The sequence below is a fragment of the Enhydra lutris genome, unplaced genomic scaffold, assembly GCF_002288905.1.
Source record: "Enhydra lutris kenyoni isolate GAN:26980312 unplaced genomic scaffold, ASM228890v2 scaffoldscaffold56, whole genome shotgun sequence".
In the NCBI taxonomy this organism is placed as follows: Eukaryota; Metazoa; Chordata; class Mammalia; order Carnivora; family Mustelidae; genus Enhydra; species Enhydra lutris.
Window position 1 is genome coordinate 2,597,631 of NW_019154140.1, and position 16,986 is coordinate 2,614,616.

The 16,986-nt window shown below is 35.4% G+C and overlaps 1 protein-coding gene across 1 annotated transcript in view; it reads right to left on the bottom strand.

The window, feature by feature from the left end:
• The window catches only part of LOC111157931 (ADAM metallopeptidase with thrombospondin type 1 motif 20), a 181,166-nt gene that overhangs the window by 47,185 nt on the left and 116,995 nt on the right, over nucleotides 1-16,986 (bottom strand). Inside the window, exon 29 of the mRNA XM_022519672.1 lies at nucleotides 5,064-5,231. Within this exon, the coding sequence (XP_022375380.1) occupies nucleotides 5,064-5,231 (168 nt within the window). The remainder of the gene's footprint in view (nucleotides 1-5,063; nucleotides 5,232-16,986) is intronic.

Here is a 16,986-nt window from a genome sequence, read left to right on the forward strand (position 1 = left end):
AGGAGAGACTTTAAGAATACGTAACTTCAATTTCTCTTCAGTTTTGAAATTCCTTTTACAGCAATAGTAAATGAAAGACCACCAAACCTACCCATACTTTCCTACCCTCAATCCGTGTACATTCACTACGTCCTGAAAGTGGTCATTCCATTTTTGGGTGACTCTAAGGTTAGCGAATACTCAGCTATTTTGAGCTGAAATATTCTTCTTTAAACGTTTACCCATTGTCCAGAATCTATCCTCCTTCCCAACAGAGAGCAAATCCATATTCACTTTCATGGGAGAAAGTTTGAAGGTATAAGGTCTAAAATCTTGGGAGCTGTTTTCTGACCAATAGGAGTTGACCAATAAAATCACAGATATGCCAGTCCAGCACTCTGACCTTACAAAGCTGCTGAGTCAAACTTAAAACCAGTGACATAGTTTTGTTACGGAAAGAGGAAATGTCTTGGAATTTAAGCCAATAATCCTCAGGGCTTTTCCAACTTGCAGTAGGACACAATGGAACTGACAGAACAGTTGTAACCGTTTGACTGTACTTCTCTGGGGATTTGGTAAAATTTTCAATGCTTTTCTTAAAGTGTGGGTCTTCTGGAATAGGCACTGCTCCAAAACTCTGAGCAGGATCTGTGCCAAAGATCTGAATGCTATCCATCATTAACGTAGCCTGATATGTTGCTAGTAATTTCAGCAACTACTTCATATATGATATACGATCAACTAAACACTGCTATGTTCCATAAGCTATAAAATCCATATATATCTTATACCCATGCAACATACTTTTAAAAAATGTAAATAGGCTTGCAATGAATTTGGTACAACATAGAAATTACATTCCTATCGAAGGCTCTACTATGTGTGATACGATGACAGTCTGTAACTGTTGACTTCAGGTGCCCTCACGAGAGTGGCACTATGTTGCTCAGGAAATATAAGGATGAGCTGATGTATAATGATACTAATGAAATAATTACGATAGCAACTATCGTAAGAAAAGCTCAAATGGACTGTGTTCAAGTGCTTCGCCAGCAACCCCCACCCCCAAGACACACTTTTGGTCTATGACCTGTACAAGCTACTTAGCCTCTTTAGCTGTTGTTTTCTCCTTTCCAAGCAATGTCAGGAGGAGACTGTCCCTCGTTGCTCCCTTCCTATTCTCATCTCTTCCCTTTTCTTATAAAGATAAAGTTATTTCTCCCTTGAAAAGTTTCTTGATACATGCCTGAAACCAGAGTGAGTCATCTCAGCCCACTCAGAGAAAGTCCATCAAAAAGAGAGGAGATAGGAAGGGAGTGAACAGGCAGAAGAGAAATGCAAGAACAGAGCTGCTGACACCAGCCAGAAGAGATTTAGAAGCATGGTTTACTCAATCCCAGAGCAAAAAAGGACATCCTCCCTGTCCTGGGGCTCCAGTCTGTCTCCAAAGCTAGAAACATCACTTGGGAAGAGAGGAAGTTCTGGGTTCTTGGTCAGTGGCTATGGGGACTCAATTAAGATTTATTATCTTTTTAGGTTATAAGAGATATATATGTATACATAAGAAATTTCTGAAAATATATAAATGTGGATTTATGTATTTTGGAAATACAGAAAATATGGAATTATAGAAATACAAAATCACTTAAAATATTAACATTTACCATATAGTGTCAAAAATTTTTTTTTCAGGGGCTTTGGGAGAAGGGGGCACTAGCTAATAGATTTGTAAGATTTTGGAACTTCTGTCACCTTTGGTTCCAGCTCTGCTCTTAACCTAGTAGAAAGAAAATGATGGGTCTCAGAGAATAGGAGCCAGGCAAATAAATGGTTGGTATCAGGTGACTCTAGATTCCACAGGGTGGAGTGAGGTTCTCTATGTCATCTTTCTAAGTTGTCCAGCAGATTTGTCATGATCAAGAGGAGGCAAGAATTCTGGACTTTTTTTTTTTTCCTAAGCATAAAACTACATTTGGATGGTACTGAAATAAAAACCTGAATATACAAGAGAAGTTAGTATTCCCAAATAGGTAAAATTAAGTTTAAAAAGAAAACAAACCCTTCCTGGTTTCTGAGAGTGGAGGGAGTTTGTTGTTGTTTTTTTTTTTTTCTTTTTAAATGATTCTAGTATTTTCTTTGCCTCTAAAGGTATACATCTGGAGGCAGAGGACAAATGGCCCTCTGTACCAATGTTTGTTTCTGTTTAGCAGCAGTCACTAAAATGCATTACTAAATCCTTTCATTGAAAAATGATATCAAATACCAAATTAAGAGTGTTACTTCAAAACTCATTTGAGCACCTCTGTGGTCACAATTTTCTAAATGAGTCTTTCCATTTGAGGTATAATGTAAAATAGTAATAAAATGAAATAATTTTATAGTGAGTGATTATACTAAAGCAATGTTACAATTTATACAGTCGGAACAAAGTAGCAACCAGTGATTATCTCGTAACTACCTCTGAAATTACACTTCTGCTGAATATATTATTACATGTAGAGCAGTGACAGCCTGCAATTGTTAACTTCATGTGGGTACATTTTATAGAATAAATCAAAAGCCAACGACTTCACAAATGGTCATTTGTTTCTGGCAGAGAGTTGAGGACTGCGTGGGTGTATGAAGCTAATTTCTATGACAAGGAAAACCAAGTCAAAGAGAAGAAAGCAGACTCTGTACAAAAGCATCTGTGTTTTTTATAGTCTTTGAATATTCATATCTGTATCTTAGAAACCCCTTAAACATGTTCATGCAAGTGAGTCTTATATAATTTCATACTTGGTGGTAAGCCAAGGCCAATTTGTTAGCACTGATGATTGATTCCCTGTTGTGCGTCTGGAGGTCAAGGGTCAGAAAGCGTCCCCTGTGAATACCAACCATAGCAGCAAGGAAATCGTGGGGAATCAATAGGAATCTGGTGGCCAAGAAGCAAAAAGCCTTTTCCACTTCCACACCCATCCCCCCTTGGTTCAGCTGATGTCAGAATTAGGAGGTCCCTGCCACACGCTGCGTTCAGTGTTTCACCCTTTGGGAGAAAACCACTTTTCACATCTTGGTCCAGATAAAATAAGGCAAACCCTGACCTGAAGCAAAAAACCACAATATGACAAATATGTAAATTAAGAGTTGGAAAGTGTTTTTTGCAACTAAATCACAATATTCAAAATAAGAAGTGTTCAGCTAGATACTGAGTTAGGTGCTTAGTGAGCAAGTTATCCATTGTCCCTGAGATTCTGTGGCCTGAGACCATGCTGAAGAAGTAGGCATGGGTTAAGTTGTTGACTCGCCAATCACAGAAGATAGTAAGACATACAAGGATATTTGAGTTATACTAGAGCTCACACTATATGCAAGTAAATAATGGCAAAAATACATATATGGAGGCCATTGTACACCTGGGAACAGATGATGGACTAGACTGGAATGTTTGCAAGGAGATTCAAGAGTTACTTTGAAAGAGAATCAGAAGAACCTGTTGAGTGACTGACTTCAAGGTCAAGAGAGAAAGAGACAGAATGATCCAGTCTTTCTTTCTTAAACAACTTAGTAGGTAGTAGTGGCATTTATAAAATAAAATAGGTTAAGGAAAATCTTTTAAATTGTAGCCTTTCCTAAAGCCCGAAAAAATAATTTTATTACTTTACCAAAATTCAGTGTTGAAGCAAATTCTCGAGATACATGGGGTTTTTTTGTGTGTGTGGGATGAGAAACAAATATGTTTGCTCCCAGTTTTCAGCCAAATATGAAGCACTGTTCTCAGCCTATGAACACTTGACAGAGGCTTTCTCTTCTACAGAGAAATCGGAGATGCTCAATTTGGGAGCATTTCCTTCAGTAACAATGATGTGCTGACACAGTGCCATGCAAAACTGATGCCCTGCCCCACGACTCTAACCTCACAGAGTAAATGATGATGACTTAGGAACCCAGGGGAACCCCACTTCTTCCAGCTCCTCTATGAACCCCTATCTTTAATAGACATCGCTCCAACATCACACAGAAGCAAGGAAGCTGCATCAGCAGAAGAGAGGTTTTCTTTCCTTCTGAAAACTCTGCCCTTTAAGAAATGGCTAAGCCCCTTTAGGTCCTGCTGAGAGCAGCCAGACCATTATGTGGAGAGCCTATCCCCATTGAAATCAGGCCCCCGGGAATTACTCTGGTGAAAATTTCCCACTTCACTTATAGCTTTTACCTCTTTGCTACTTCCCAATCTGGTCTTCATTTGATAACCACGATCACATGCATGCAACCCCCAATTTAGATTTTGGGCTTACTTCCCCGAGGATGCCAGGGTAGCTATCAGTCATCTTTCTCTTATTAACCGAGTTCTCAGTCTGGATCTCATGTATATATCATCTTCATTTTGGCTAAGTCTTTCCAAGTATGTCCACTCTAGCCTTAGACCAGCTCAGGCTCCCTAGCTCTGACGTGTCCCTAACTCTTAAACAACTCCAGTTAGGATCCTGTTTAGAACCTACCAGTCCCTTCTCCAACATGTAACCTTAGTTCAAATCCAAGACTGTGGTGTGGCAACAAGGCAGTCACTAAATATATCATCATCTATACTTTACCTTTAGACTATCTGGAACAATATGATTATCAGTAGCCCCCCATCCCTGATATTCAGTAAAAGAATTTCTTGAAAAGTTTACAGTCACTGGGGCACCTGGGTGGCTCAGTCATTAAGTGTCTGCCTTTGGCTCAGGTCATGATCCCAGGGTCCTGAGATTGAGCCCCATATCGGGCTCCCTGCTCAGCAAGAAGCCTGTTTCTCCTTCTCCCTCTGCCTGCCGCTCTGCTTACTTGTGCTCTCTCTCTATCTCTCTGTCAAATAAATAAATAAAATCTTTTAAAAAAAAGGGAGAAAAAGAAAAGTTCACAGTCACAGAAAAATCAACAAATTATTAACTATAGACTTAGTAAACGTGTTAACACTGTACATTAATTCAGAACATAGTGCAAAAAATGTATAACAGAATAAAACACATTTTAGTGGAGTAAAACCTTCAAGGTTATTGAAACAGACTTGAGATTTTCTTTTTACATGCAAAAATATGTTTATAATTATAAAATACATCTCATACCTCCTTCCATCTATTGGCTTTCCATGAAGGGCATCTGACAGATCTACAAGCTTTTTGAGTTCGAGGTTTCTGTAGGTGACTGCAATATTTTTCTTCTATTTTTCCTTGGAATTGGTCAATGCAAAGCACCTCACGATACTTTAAACCTTTACCACAAGAAGCTGAGCACTGAAAAATAAACAAATATGCTTAATTAATTTTATCTTGACTAATTTATCATCAAAATGTATAAAATGAAGAGTCAAAACATCATTGCTTTGACGTTTTCATTAAGACATAACTTTGGTTCTTCTGATTAGAATTTAAAATCTGTCCATCTGCCCGGGACCATCAATGGATGTTGATACCATAAGGTATCCATTAATTCCATAAATAGTACTGATCGTCTACAGTATAGCAAGTATTCTTCTAGTATATAAATGTTTTAGATCTTTTAAAGGTAAAGACTATCTGAAGCTAACTCCTGTTATCACACATGATTTAATTTTAATTTTGTATGGTCACCACCTATTTTATTTTTAACCCCATGTTTCCCACACTGCAAAGTATATTTTGGATTAAAAAAATGCAATGATTTCTTTATGCAGGGATGGAGAAAGAAGAAAAATTATTTTTAAGTGCAATTCAGTTCAGTTTTGGTTTTTTTTTTTAAATCAATCTGGGAAAAGTTTTCTCTATACTAGCAACCCTCTAATGTATTCAGTTTTTTTAAAAAGGAAATTATTGGGGTGCCTGGGTGGCTCAGTGGATTAAAGCCTCTGACTTCGGCTCAGGTCATGATCTCAGGGTTCTGGGATCGAGCCCCGCATCAGGCTCTCTGCTCAGCACGGAGCCTGCTTCCCTCTCTCTCTGCCTGCCTCTCTGCCTACTTGTGATCTCTCTCTGTGTCAAATAAATAAATAAAATCTTAAAAAAAAAAAAGGAAATTCTCTGTAAAGGTATAAGTGAAATAATAATTTGACTTCATTTTTCAGCCAGTTAGCCATTTAATGAGTGAAGCCAGGACAATGTAGTGGGAAGAGCTTGAACTCTGGTATTGAATACCATGTCTGCATCTTAATACTTGCACAACTCCAGGCACATTTCGTTACCAGTCCAAGACTCCACTTCCCCATTTATAAAATGGAGATAGTAAGACCAGTATTACAGCAGATGAGATCAGGATGCAGATGAGATCAAGAATATGAAAAGTCAAATCCAGTCCTATTACAAGTGTACATCCTCAGTAAATATTAGCTGTTGTTCTTTGTATAGTCTCAGGATGTTGGAAATTTTCAATGTGACATATGTACCAAGGAAAAGTTAAGCAAAGACATGGATTCCAGACAACTCCTCTCATACCTCTGAGACAGCTGTTCACATATGGTTTCATTTAGAAACATATACTGAGTTCAGAGAGCATGAGATAATATATTATACATTTTATCTATCAGTTCAAAGACTGTTAGAGTATCTAATACAGACTATTAAATGCTTTAAATATTTCAAATAAAAAAATAGTGGGGGTGTAATTTATCTTTTTATATTATCTGTAATACTGTATCTCATTTGTGTAGGCAACTAATTTAATAGTATCTTGATTATTAAGACTTATTACCATATCCCGAATGCTCTCTTTAACGCCTTACATGTCACTTAGAACATACTTAATTCTGTGAAAACCTCTAAGGGATCTTAATAATTTGTGCATTCTTTCCTATTGACCTTCTCTTCTGGATCTACCCACTTGCTCTACTCTTCCTGACTTGAGTACTTTTCAGTTTCTTGTCTTCCCTGTCTATTTTTCAAAGAGTATGGTATGATTTATACCAAAAAATCACATATTATTATCAGGCATATATCATCACAAAGTATATGTACATGTTCACACATGGAAATAATGCTTTTCCCCTTAGGTATATATTATTTTTTCTAATCTTTATGATCTTTAGAACAGAAGAATATTCACTACTCTTCCTGTCAGCCTCTTTTAAAAAGTAAGCATTACTGTGAATATTTAAGATCAACATAGGTGTTCTTATGGAAGATGTAAAAACATTTAGAATCTTATTCATTTTGTGATTATTGAGTTTCTACCATATGCCAAGAGTTGCAGACACAGATTCATTAAACATCTCTTGCTTTTGCCCTTTATTTATTCTCAAAGTACTTATAATTTAAATGACACATACCACCGATTAAATAAATAATACCAAAGTAGAGCATAGATAATATTAAACCCAATAAAGATCAGGAATAATACACACGACATAAGGACAATTAAAATAATACAATAAAAATTATGGATTTAAGGAATTCTGAAAAGTAGCCATTCTTTTCTGGGATGTTTGATAAGTACTCAAGGAGAAGATGATATTTAAACTCAGTTTTGAAGAAGTGGGCTTGCTGATGGAAAAAATGGGTGCTCACGTATTTGTTTAATATCCCTATATGGACATTGTCCACGTGTCTGTTTTGTAAAATTCTCAGAGTTCTAACACTGCCAAGAATCCAAGAATCACACAGTAGCTATGCAGTAAATTATTGATATTTCTGATAAGAATGAGCAATTCATTTACAAAACTATAGAATACAAATAGGGGACACTGAAGATCCTCCTTTAGAATTGAGCAATATATTTCCTCTCTGAGCAATATCTATGAATGGAAGTTAAACTCACACATTGTAGTACACTGTCAAAGTCAAGATTATTTTTCACAAGACTGAACAGTGTCTCCTACTCTAACTCAACATCATCTTTCTCTTCTTCATTATTCCAATTTTTAACCAAGACTATTATTAAACATAAACATTTTTTTGTTCCAAAACTGACAATGGCTCTCTATGATCTTTAATAGCAAATCTAAACTTATATTCTTCCTTGTTTTCTTGATCCACTAAATTTCAGTCAGCATATCTTTCTGACCTTATATCCGTTACTTTTCAACATGCAGTGTTGCTCTACTTAGGTATTTCATGTTCACTCAATAAGAGCGCCTAATTTATGTTGTTTCCTTTTACCTCAACTAATCACTTCCCCTGGTGCTTTCTAAATGTGACTTATCCTTAAAGCTCTAAGTCAGTCCCATGTCTAAGGTAAATACATATCAATCTTTCACTTCTCTGAATTCTTCTGAGTCTCACTGTTTTTCTCACTTCATCATTTTCTACTTTTGTCACACACTTTATCTACCCAGACTTCTGGAGGTCAAGGACCTTTTAGAGATTACCCACATCACCCACAAAATGGCAGGTACAATAAATATTGGCTGATTAATTGATGTTGATCCTTGTTGCAAGCAATTCTTATTTGTTTTTGTTAAAATCTAAAGTAATTTATTAAAACATTTAAAATTCCTTGAAATATATTTATTGCTTTATAAACAAAAAGTTTCTCTAGGAAAGTTAGACAAAAAGTACAAAATCAAAGAACTGCAAAGTAAATTATGCCTGGTCACACTTTTAAAGTAGTGCTTCCTTTCCTCTTCCTTTACTCCTCTTCCTTTGAAGAAGAGTAAATACATTATTTTATCATGTCTGATGAGTTCCACGTGAGGATTTAAGTAAAAGAGAACACTTAGGCAAAGAATAATGTTTTAGTTGGAATGAGGTAGTCATAAAGTAAATAACTAGTGAAATGCTACCCTCTTTCTCTCATACCACAATACATTCTGATTTGTAAGATACCACAAAATAGCTCACTTGATAGGATACTCAAACATGAGAATTTTTTTTCCTCTGGCACCCCAGCAATTTTTTTTCTTCTATTTTATATTCTGGATACTGTCCTACTCCCTTGAGATTTTATTAACACTATATAGTTTCCAACATTCTTGTCAAGAGAACTCTTAAAAATCACCTCTATTGTCCTTAGTTGACATCGTCTTAAATTCTGAGATATGTTTTCCTGAGTACCAATAAAATGTAGGATACAATCCACTTCAGAAGTAGCAACACCAAATACAGATAACCTGAACTGACTATTCCTATAAATTAGGTAAAGACAAATATCTATGTATGGAAAAGAAAACATGTGAAACAAATGGAGAATTTGCAAGCCCTAAAAATGCAATAGAATCTCCTTGGATGGCACTTTCAGTTCCAAGATGGAATTTTGGAATTAACCATTCTAATAGGATTAACCTGGAACAAGTCTATTCTTGTTTTTAAAGTTGTGCATAATTCTAGGATAAGATTACTTTTTGATATTTGAGGTGTGATTATTTTGTTAAAAATATTACAGAAGTGGGTGCCTGGGTGGCTCAGTGGGTTAAAGCCTCTGCCTTCAGCTCAGGTCATGATCCCAGGGTCCTGGGATCGAGACCCGCATTGGGCTCTCTGCTCGGTAGGGAGCCTGCTTCCTCCTCTCTCTCTGCCTGCCTCTCTGCCTACTTGTGATCTCTCTCTCTCTGTCAAATAAATAAATAAAATCTTAAAAAAAAAATATTACAGAAGAGTGAATTGACAGTTTGTTAAAGATGTTGATTCTAGACACTTAAATTGTTAAAACAAAATAGAACAATGAATTTTATTTAGCTCCAGTTCTAGGAAATGGATCAGATGCACGAAAAGATACTCAACATCAGTAATCATCAGGGAAATGCAAATCAAAACCACAATGAGCTATCACATTATACCTGTTAGGATTATCATCATCAAAAAAAAAAAAAAAAGAGAGAGAGAGAGAGAAATAATTACTCTGGTGTTGATGTAAAGAAAGGGAACCCTTGTGAACTGTTGCTGAAATTGTAAACTGTTACAACCACTGTGGAAAATAGCACAGAGGATTGTCAAAAAATTAAAAATAGAACTACCATATGATCCAGTCATTTCTTCTGAGAATTCACCCATAGGAAATGAAAACACAAACTTGTAAAGATATCTGCACCCCTACATTCATAGCAGCAATACTTACAAAAGCCAAGACACGGAAACAACGTAGGTCCATCAATGAACAAATGGATAAAGAAGCTGTGGTATACATATATACTATGGGATATTATTCTACCATAAACCTGGAGAAAATCCTGCTATTTGCAACAACATAGATGGACCTCAGGGGAATTATGCTAAGTGAAATAAGTCAGAGAAAGATAAATACCATATGATCACACTTATATGTGGAGTCTTAAGAAAAGAAACAACTCAGAGATCAGATTTGTGGTTACCAGAGGTGGGTGGGGGAGGTGAATTGGAAAAAGGTGATCAAAGGTACACACTTCGTAAGTACTAGGTATAGCATGACTACAGTGAATACTGCCATAATATATATAGGAAATTGTTGTGAGTAAATTCTAAGAGATCACAAGGAATTTTTTTGTTTTTTATCATATCTGTATGAGATGATAGATGCTAACCAAACTTATATCAATAATCATTCATAATATATCAAATCGTTATGCTGTGTACCTTAAACTTACACAGTTATGTATGTCAATTATATCCAATAAAACTGGAAAAAATTAGATGAAGTGAATTTTTTCTTTATTTCTAGATACCACATCATCTGTTAGTTATCTGCTGAAAACATAAGCACTCACAACCAAATGGCTGGGTGTCACATCTATCCAATTGTTCATTGTATGGTGATAATTGCTAATTTCCTCAAACAAGGAACTCCCACTACTAGGTAACAAAAGTGTTCACATAATTTTTTTGTTTTAGGAAAGCTAAACATACAGAAATGCAATCATTACACATTACAAATCTAAATCCAGAAATCATTCCCTCAAGTGCAACTGGAGAAGCATCAAATTATAATGTACAAAATGGAGTGGCTTTGATTTAAACACAATTATAGCTAAAATATAATCAGGTATTAGAGTGTCTCTTGAAATAATTTAAGAGAATTAGTTGTGTTTTCCTTTGCCTTAAGTGGCATTCCAAATAATCAATGAATTTCTCAATATAGGGACATGTATTATTTATCTTTAGTTTCGTCTTTTTCAAAACTGAACTATGTTATGCTTCTGTAGTAAAGTTAAATTTTTTAATGGAAAATTTTGACCATAGCTTTTTTTTTTTAGGATTTTATTTATTTGACAGAGAGAGACACAGTGAGAGAGGGCAAGTAGGGGGAGTGGGAGAGAAAGAAGCAGGCTCCCCACCGAGCAGGAAGCCCTAGATGCTGGGCTGGATCCCAGGACCCTGGGATCATGACCTGAGCTGAAGGCAGATGCTTACACTTAACGACTGAGCCACCCAGGTGCGCCTTTTTTTTTTAATGCTTTGGTGATTATATGTTAAATGTCTTTATAACAGTATCACAAAACAAGATTTATCTATGAAATGATACAAGGAAATGATAGTTTCAGATCAAGACAGACCATAAATTAGATATTTTGTGGAGTAAATCACTTGTGGGCATGCATTCATGCATATATGTTTTATCTATTCCTTTTGATTTTTAAGAAGCCTGTAACATTCTCTAAATAAGATAAAGAGGCTGTCTCTGAATCCCAGGAAAAGCATGGTTTTTGAAATCTTCATCAAGCCAGTAACACCTACATAGCTAAGAGCAGAGCCCAATTACAGTAAAATCTTAGATATGAGTTTTATACAATTACTCAGTAATTAGGAGCATGCCCCACATTGGTGGAACCCTATTTTAAATGGAGTTCTCCTCAGTTATTAAAGAAGTAAAACATTAACATAGTTAGAATAAATAGCCAGAGTATACTAGAATAGGGTATTCCTGTGTTTAAACAAAAAATGACAAAATATGCATATTAAGAGTAGGATGTCAACTCTGCAAAATAGTACTGCTGTTCCTTTAATGCAATGCATATGTGCACTAAAAAGTAAGATACTAAATCTATCAACAGGGACCCTATTCATACTATTTCCTGAAAGATTATACCTAGAGTTTTAAAGTTAAATGGAGTTTGAAAATTCTTTTTAACCTGTTACAGACATTCTTTGACTATGCAGCTTTAATAAACCAAGACAGCATTTGGTCCTAAAAATAATCACTACTGAAACAGTTCATACTCTATTTGCCTCTAATTTAAAATTTGCAACTTCAGACATATAACATTTTTTAAAGTCAGATTCATTTGCAAAAATGTTTTGAGTCCCAACTTAAAGGACAAAGAAATATATTATTAACAAACATATCTAGCAAACTTTCTTTACATTCACATCATTGGGCTAATAATAACATTTTAATTTCTATTTCATGTTCGAAAATACTATTTCTAAATATTTATGTATATTGTATATATTTATGTACACAATGAATTTATGGTTCAAAGCTAATAGTATCTCATGTGTAATTAATTTGGTTAATTCAATTGGAAGTACTGTTTAAAGATAATTATAAGATAATCGTTAATATTTTCTAAATTATGACTTTGGAAAATTTTTGTGATTATTTTCACTTTCAAATATAAAACCTGAAGTAAAGTTGCAATAATTAATGCAAGTACTTCACAGAAATTTTCATTTACCATATAATATTATTTTCTACACACAAAATACTAGAAAATCAGAATGAAAAGTCACCTCAGTGAAAGATAACTAAAATACTCAATTATTGGATTAGTTTCCTTCAATAATAAGATTTGATGAAAAATTACTACAAAGATGCCAAAATTTATTTTGCTATATGAAATAGTAAATGTAATCCTAATTCAAAATGTAAGCACTATCCATAGCAAAAGAAATAGGAAGATTTATCATTAGTTTAAGTCTTGTAATTTATTCTTTTAGCTTTCTAATGGTATAGTATAATCGCTTCTCGGCCTTTGGGCTAAGATCAAGTGTAGTATATAATAGTATAGTATAGTTTGGCGGTAATGAACATTTCAGACTCTTCTATAAAATCTGTTTAGCAAGTGTAACTTATCTAAAGAGTTCCTGTTTAGAGTTTTTATCGACTCATTGAGTAACATAAATCTTTGCAATAACAAGGATAAATGTTATTGTCAATATGAGGAATATAAATCTTGACTAATTTTGATAATTCTTTAGGGGCCATTATTGTAAGTTTACTTTTTCTTAATGTCTTTATACAACTCACAACAACTGGGAAGTTCCTTTCGTAAGACCATATGACACATTCCATGCTGAAAACCCCACCCTCGTCCCCTGGGAGCCTACATCCAGAATCATGAGCCTCTGCCTCCCTGGATGGAACAAAGTAGAAAACTATTCAGTACAGGTAGACCATAAAAAGGTAAAAAGATCAGAATAATGACGAAAGCATGCCTTTTAAAAAATATTGACTTTTAAGGCATTGCTATAGTAACATTTACAAAATTCTTAAAATCAAGTGCCAGCGGAATACCAGGATTTACCATTTCAGATTTCTCCAAGTGTTTTTGTGCTGGCTTTGTGAGTGAACAGAAATAAGGCCAAGAAGCTTGATTTCACATAGAGTTATAAAGGTCTGGAAAGGAATATACAAAGAGAATTCTCAGATGAGAAGTAAAAAATGAGATCTGTGAATGCTTTCATAAGACAAGGTCAGAGTTGAAATCAAAAGAATAGTATCCATTGAACATATTTATGTCTACTTATCATATGTAATAATAGCTGTGATGCAAGAATATTTTAGGGATTAATTTCAATGAATTTTAGCTAATTTCAGAATTATCTTAATTAGATTAAAAATGAATTCTTTGGGTCAAGTTTCAGGTGGGGTTTCACGGTTTTTACTTTTGGAAGTAGAGGACAGAATAAAAGAGCACAGGATTTGGAATCGGGCACCCACATTTTAATCTCCACTGTCATTGGTTGAGCAACCTTGGGCTATGTGCTTAACCTTGCTGATCTTCAGTTATCTCATCAGAGACTGGCAATAATAAGACCTACCTCAGGTAGTTGTGAGATTAAAGGATAACATATGAATAACCTAAAACAGTTCTTGACACAATTCTCTAAATGCATATTAATCTTCCATTCCCCTTTCTTTTTTCTTCCTCTCCTAATCCTGAGGAAATATAAAATGGTGAAAATACAGTCAATGACATGGCTTTCTCTATGAAACGCTTGAATGGAACATAGGGATTGTGCAAGGCTCATACATTCAGATTTCATTCAGTGGTGAGATAGAAGGGTAATCACCACAGTGGAATTCCAGTAAAAGCCTATCTTGTTCTCCCTGGGGAAAAAAATCTGCTTACCTAGATACTGAAAAACACATCAGGTACACCTTAAATTATAGTCACAGTGGGCATAAGGAAGAGAAATTGGAAGGGAAGGCAAATAGACATCTGATTAAAAAAATTAACCAGTTTCAGTTAAAAGTGGTGGAGTGACCACATGTATTCATTTCCTCTTCGTCATCTTTTTTCATCCCACAAAGTCAGAGTGAATCAAATACATTTCAATAACTTTGGAAGATCTAAAGAGGATAAAAGGAATGAAGAAGACCAATGAGAAGGAAGACAAACTTGCACAGGCAGAGCCAAGAGGCTCGGCAACAGATGCAAGGTGGGGGAGGGGGGGCGGGGGCACAGCTCCTCTTCCACACATTAGCAAGATCAGCAGCTTATTCTCTGCAGAAATTAAATGTGTGCATGGGGGAGCTTTTGAATTGGGAATGCCGAAGGAAAAGTTGTGGAATTCCACACATCGAACTCTTGACCCTTACTTAGTCTCTCTGCCCATATTATTCTTGCTTGCAGATAAGACATTAGAGGGTCCTTCTCTGAGAAGCTGGGTCTCCAAAAGAACGGACCTTCAAGTGTTGACTTACAGGGAAAACCAGTGACTAAACTCTATGCAAATGCAGAGTTTCCAATTAATTCTCTAGTGCCTTATTTTTAAATAATAATCAGCTGCAGAAAATCATCAACTTTTGAAGAAAATCTTTGGTTGGAAAAACAGAAAACCATTCACACCATCATCTTAGAGAAAGGGTATGAAAGTTAAAGAGATAATCAAGAATCTCTGCTCCAAAAACTGTAATGTAAAAACTTTAATGTAAGAGAGTAAATATTGTCTGATGAAATAATAGGTTACTATGACCTCAAAATAATCAGAAGGCAAGAAAAAGCTCTGATAATTAAAAACATAACTGAAATAACTCAGGAGATGGTTTAGATATTAACAGTTTCCCACTGAGTAAAACCAAATGACAAAGATAGGAGAATATGAAGAGAATTAAGGGATCAATCCAAGAATCCCAGTATCCAACTAGAATGAGTTCAGTAAAGAAAACCATTCCATAGAAATTATAAAAAAAAATCTGAACACAAGTCTCCTTAATGAAAGGGCCTAAAAAATGACTAGCAAACTGAATTTTAAACACACAAAGTTGCCTCATCATGAAATATTGGAATGATAGGGATAAGGATACCAAAAGCTTCAGCAGTATAGAGAGAAAGGGCACATAGCACAGATCGGAATTCAGAATCACCAGACTTCTCAATAAGTAGGTCAAATGTTGGAAGATAATGTCTAAAACATTGCAGGGAAATTTTTTATTTCACTTATGTGGGATTTAAGAAACAAAACAAAGAAAAAAGATAAAGAGAAAAATGCAAAGAAAAAACCTCCCACACCAGACTTTTAAATACACAGAACAAAATGGTAGTTGCCGGAGGGGAAGTGAGTGGGAGACGGGTGAAAGAGACAAAGGGGGTTAAGAGGTACGAACTTCCAATTACAAAATAAGTCACAGAGAAGTGTAGCACACTAATTTGAAAAGACGTATGCAGCCGTATGTTTATTGCAGCATTATTTACAAGCCAAGATATGGAAGCAACCCAAGTGTCCATACATAGATGAATGGATAAAGATGTTGTGTATTTATACAATGGAATGTTACTCAGCTATAAAAATGAATGAGATCTTGCATTTGCAGCAACATGGATGAACCTAGAGGGTATAATGCTTAAGTGCATTAAGTCAGACAGAAAGACAAATACCATATGATTACACTCATATGTGGAATTTATGAAGAAAGAAAAAGCAGACCAAAAAAAACCACTCAGATACAGAGAATTGGTGGTTACCAGAAGGGCAGTGGGTGGGGAGATGTGTGAAATAGATAAAAGGGATTAAGAGAACACTTACTGTTATGAGCACTGAGTAATGTATGGAATTACTGAATTATATTGTACACCTGAAACTAACAACACTGTATGTTAATTATACTTCAATAAAAATTGTAGGAAAAAACTGAGGGAAATTTTTCTCAAACTAGAATTCTGTAACCATTGAAATTATAAGTCAGATACGAGAATTGATTAAAGACCTTTCCATGTTTGCAAGATGGAAAAATGTTTTCACCTGTTTTTTTTTTTTTTTTAGGAAGATGCATAAAAGTGTTTGAGAGAGGAAATTTTGAAAAGAATTATCTGATGCAAGAAAATGTCACCAAAATTGAAGATGAGTAAAAAGACTTCAACAGGACGAGAGAATGGAACAACAAGGTTAAGTTCATCCAGGCCAGATCAGAGAAGGAAGATTTATTTTGGAGGAGGGTATCTGTCTGCAAGGTGTCTAGGAAAGAGGAAATATCTGGACATTTAAGAAAAAATGTTCAAGGAGTTTTTACATACCTGTTTAGGCACCTGAGAGAAACACTAGTGATTGGACAATTAAAAAACTAAGCAATATTTTAAATGAAGCTTTTTAAAAAAAATTTATTTATTTATTTGACAGAGAGAGATATAGCGAGAAAGAGAGGGCAGAAGCAGAGGGAGTGGCAAGCAGAGGGAGAGGGAGAAGCAGGCTCTCTGCTGAGTAAGGATTCCGATGTGGGACTCCATCCCAGAACCCTGGGATCATGACCTGAGCTGAAGGCAGATGTTTAACCCACTGAGCCACCCAGGTGCCCCTAAACAAAGCTATTATTAATTCCAGGAAAATTAAAGAGTTATATAAGAAAGGAACAGTGCACAACAGTATAGACACTGGCATAAGGAGCACTATTAACTGAAATTTATTTGGAAGATAGGGTTAGTGGCCTTATATGAGAATTAAAATCTCAACC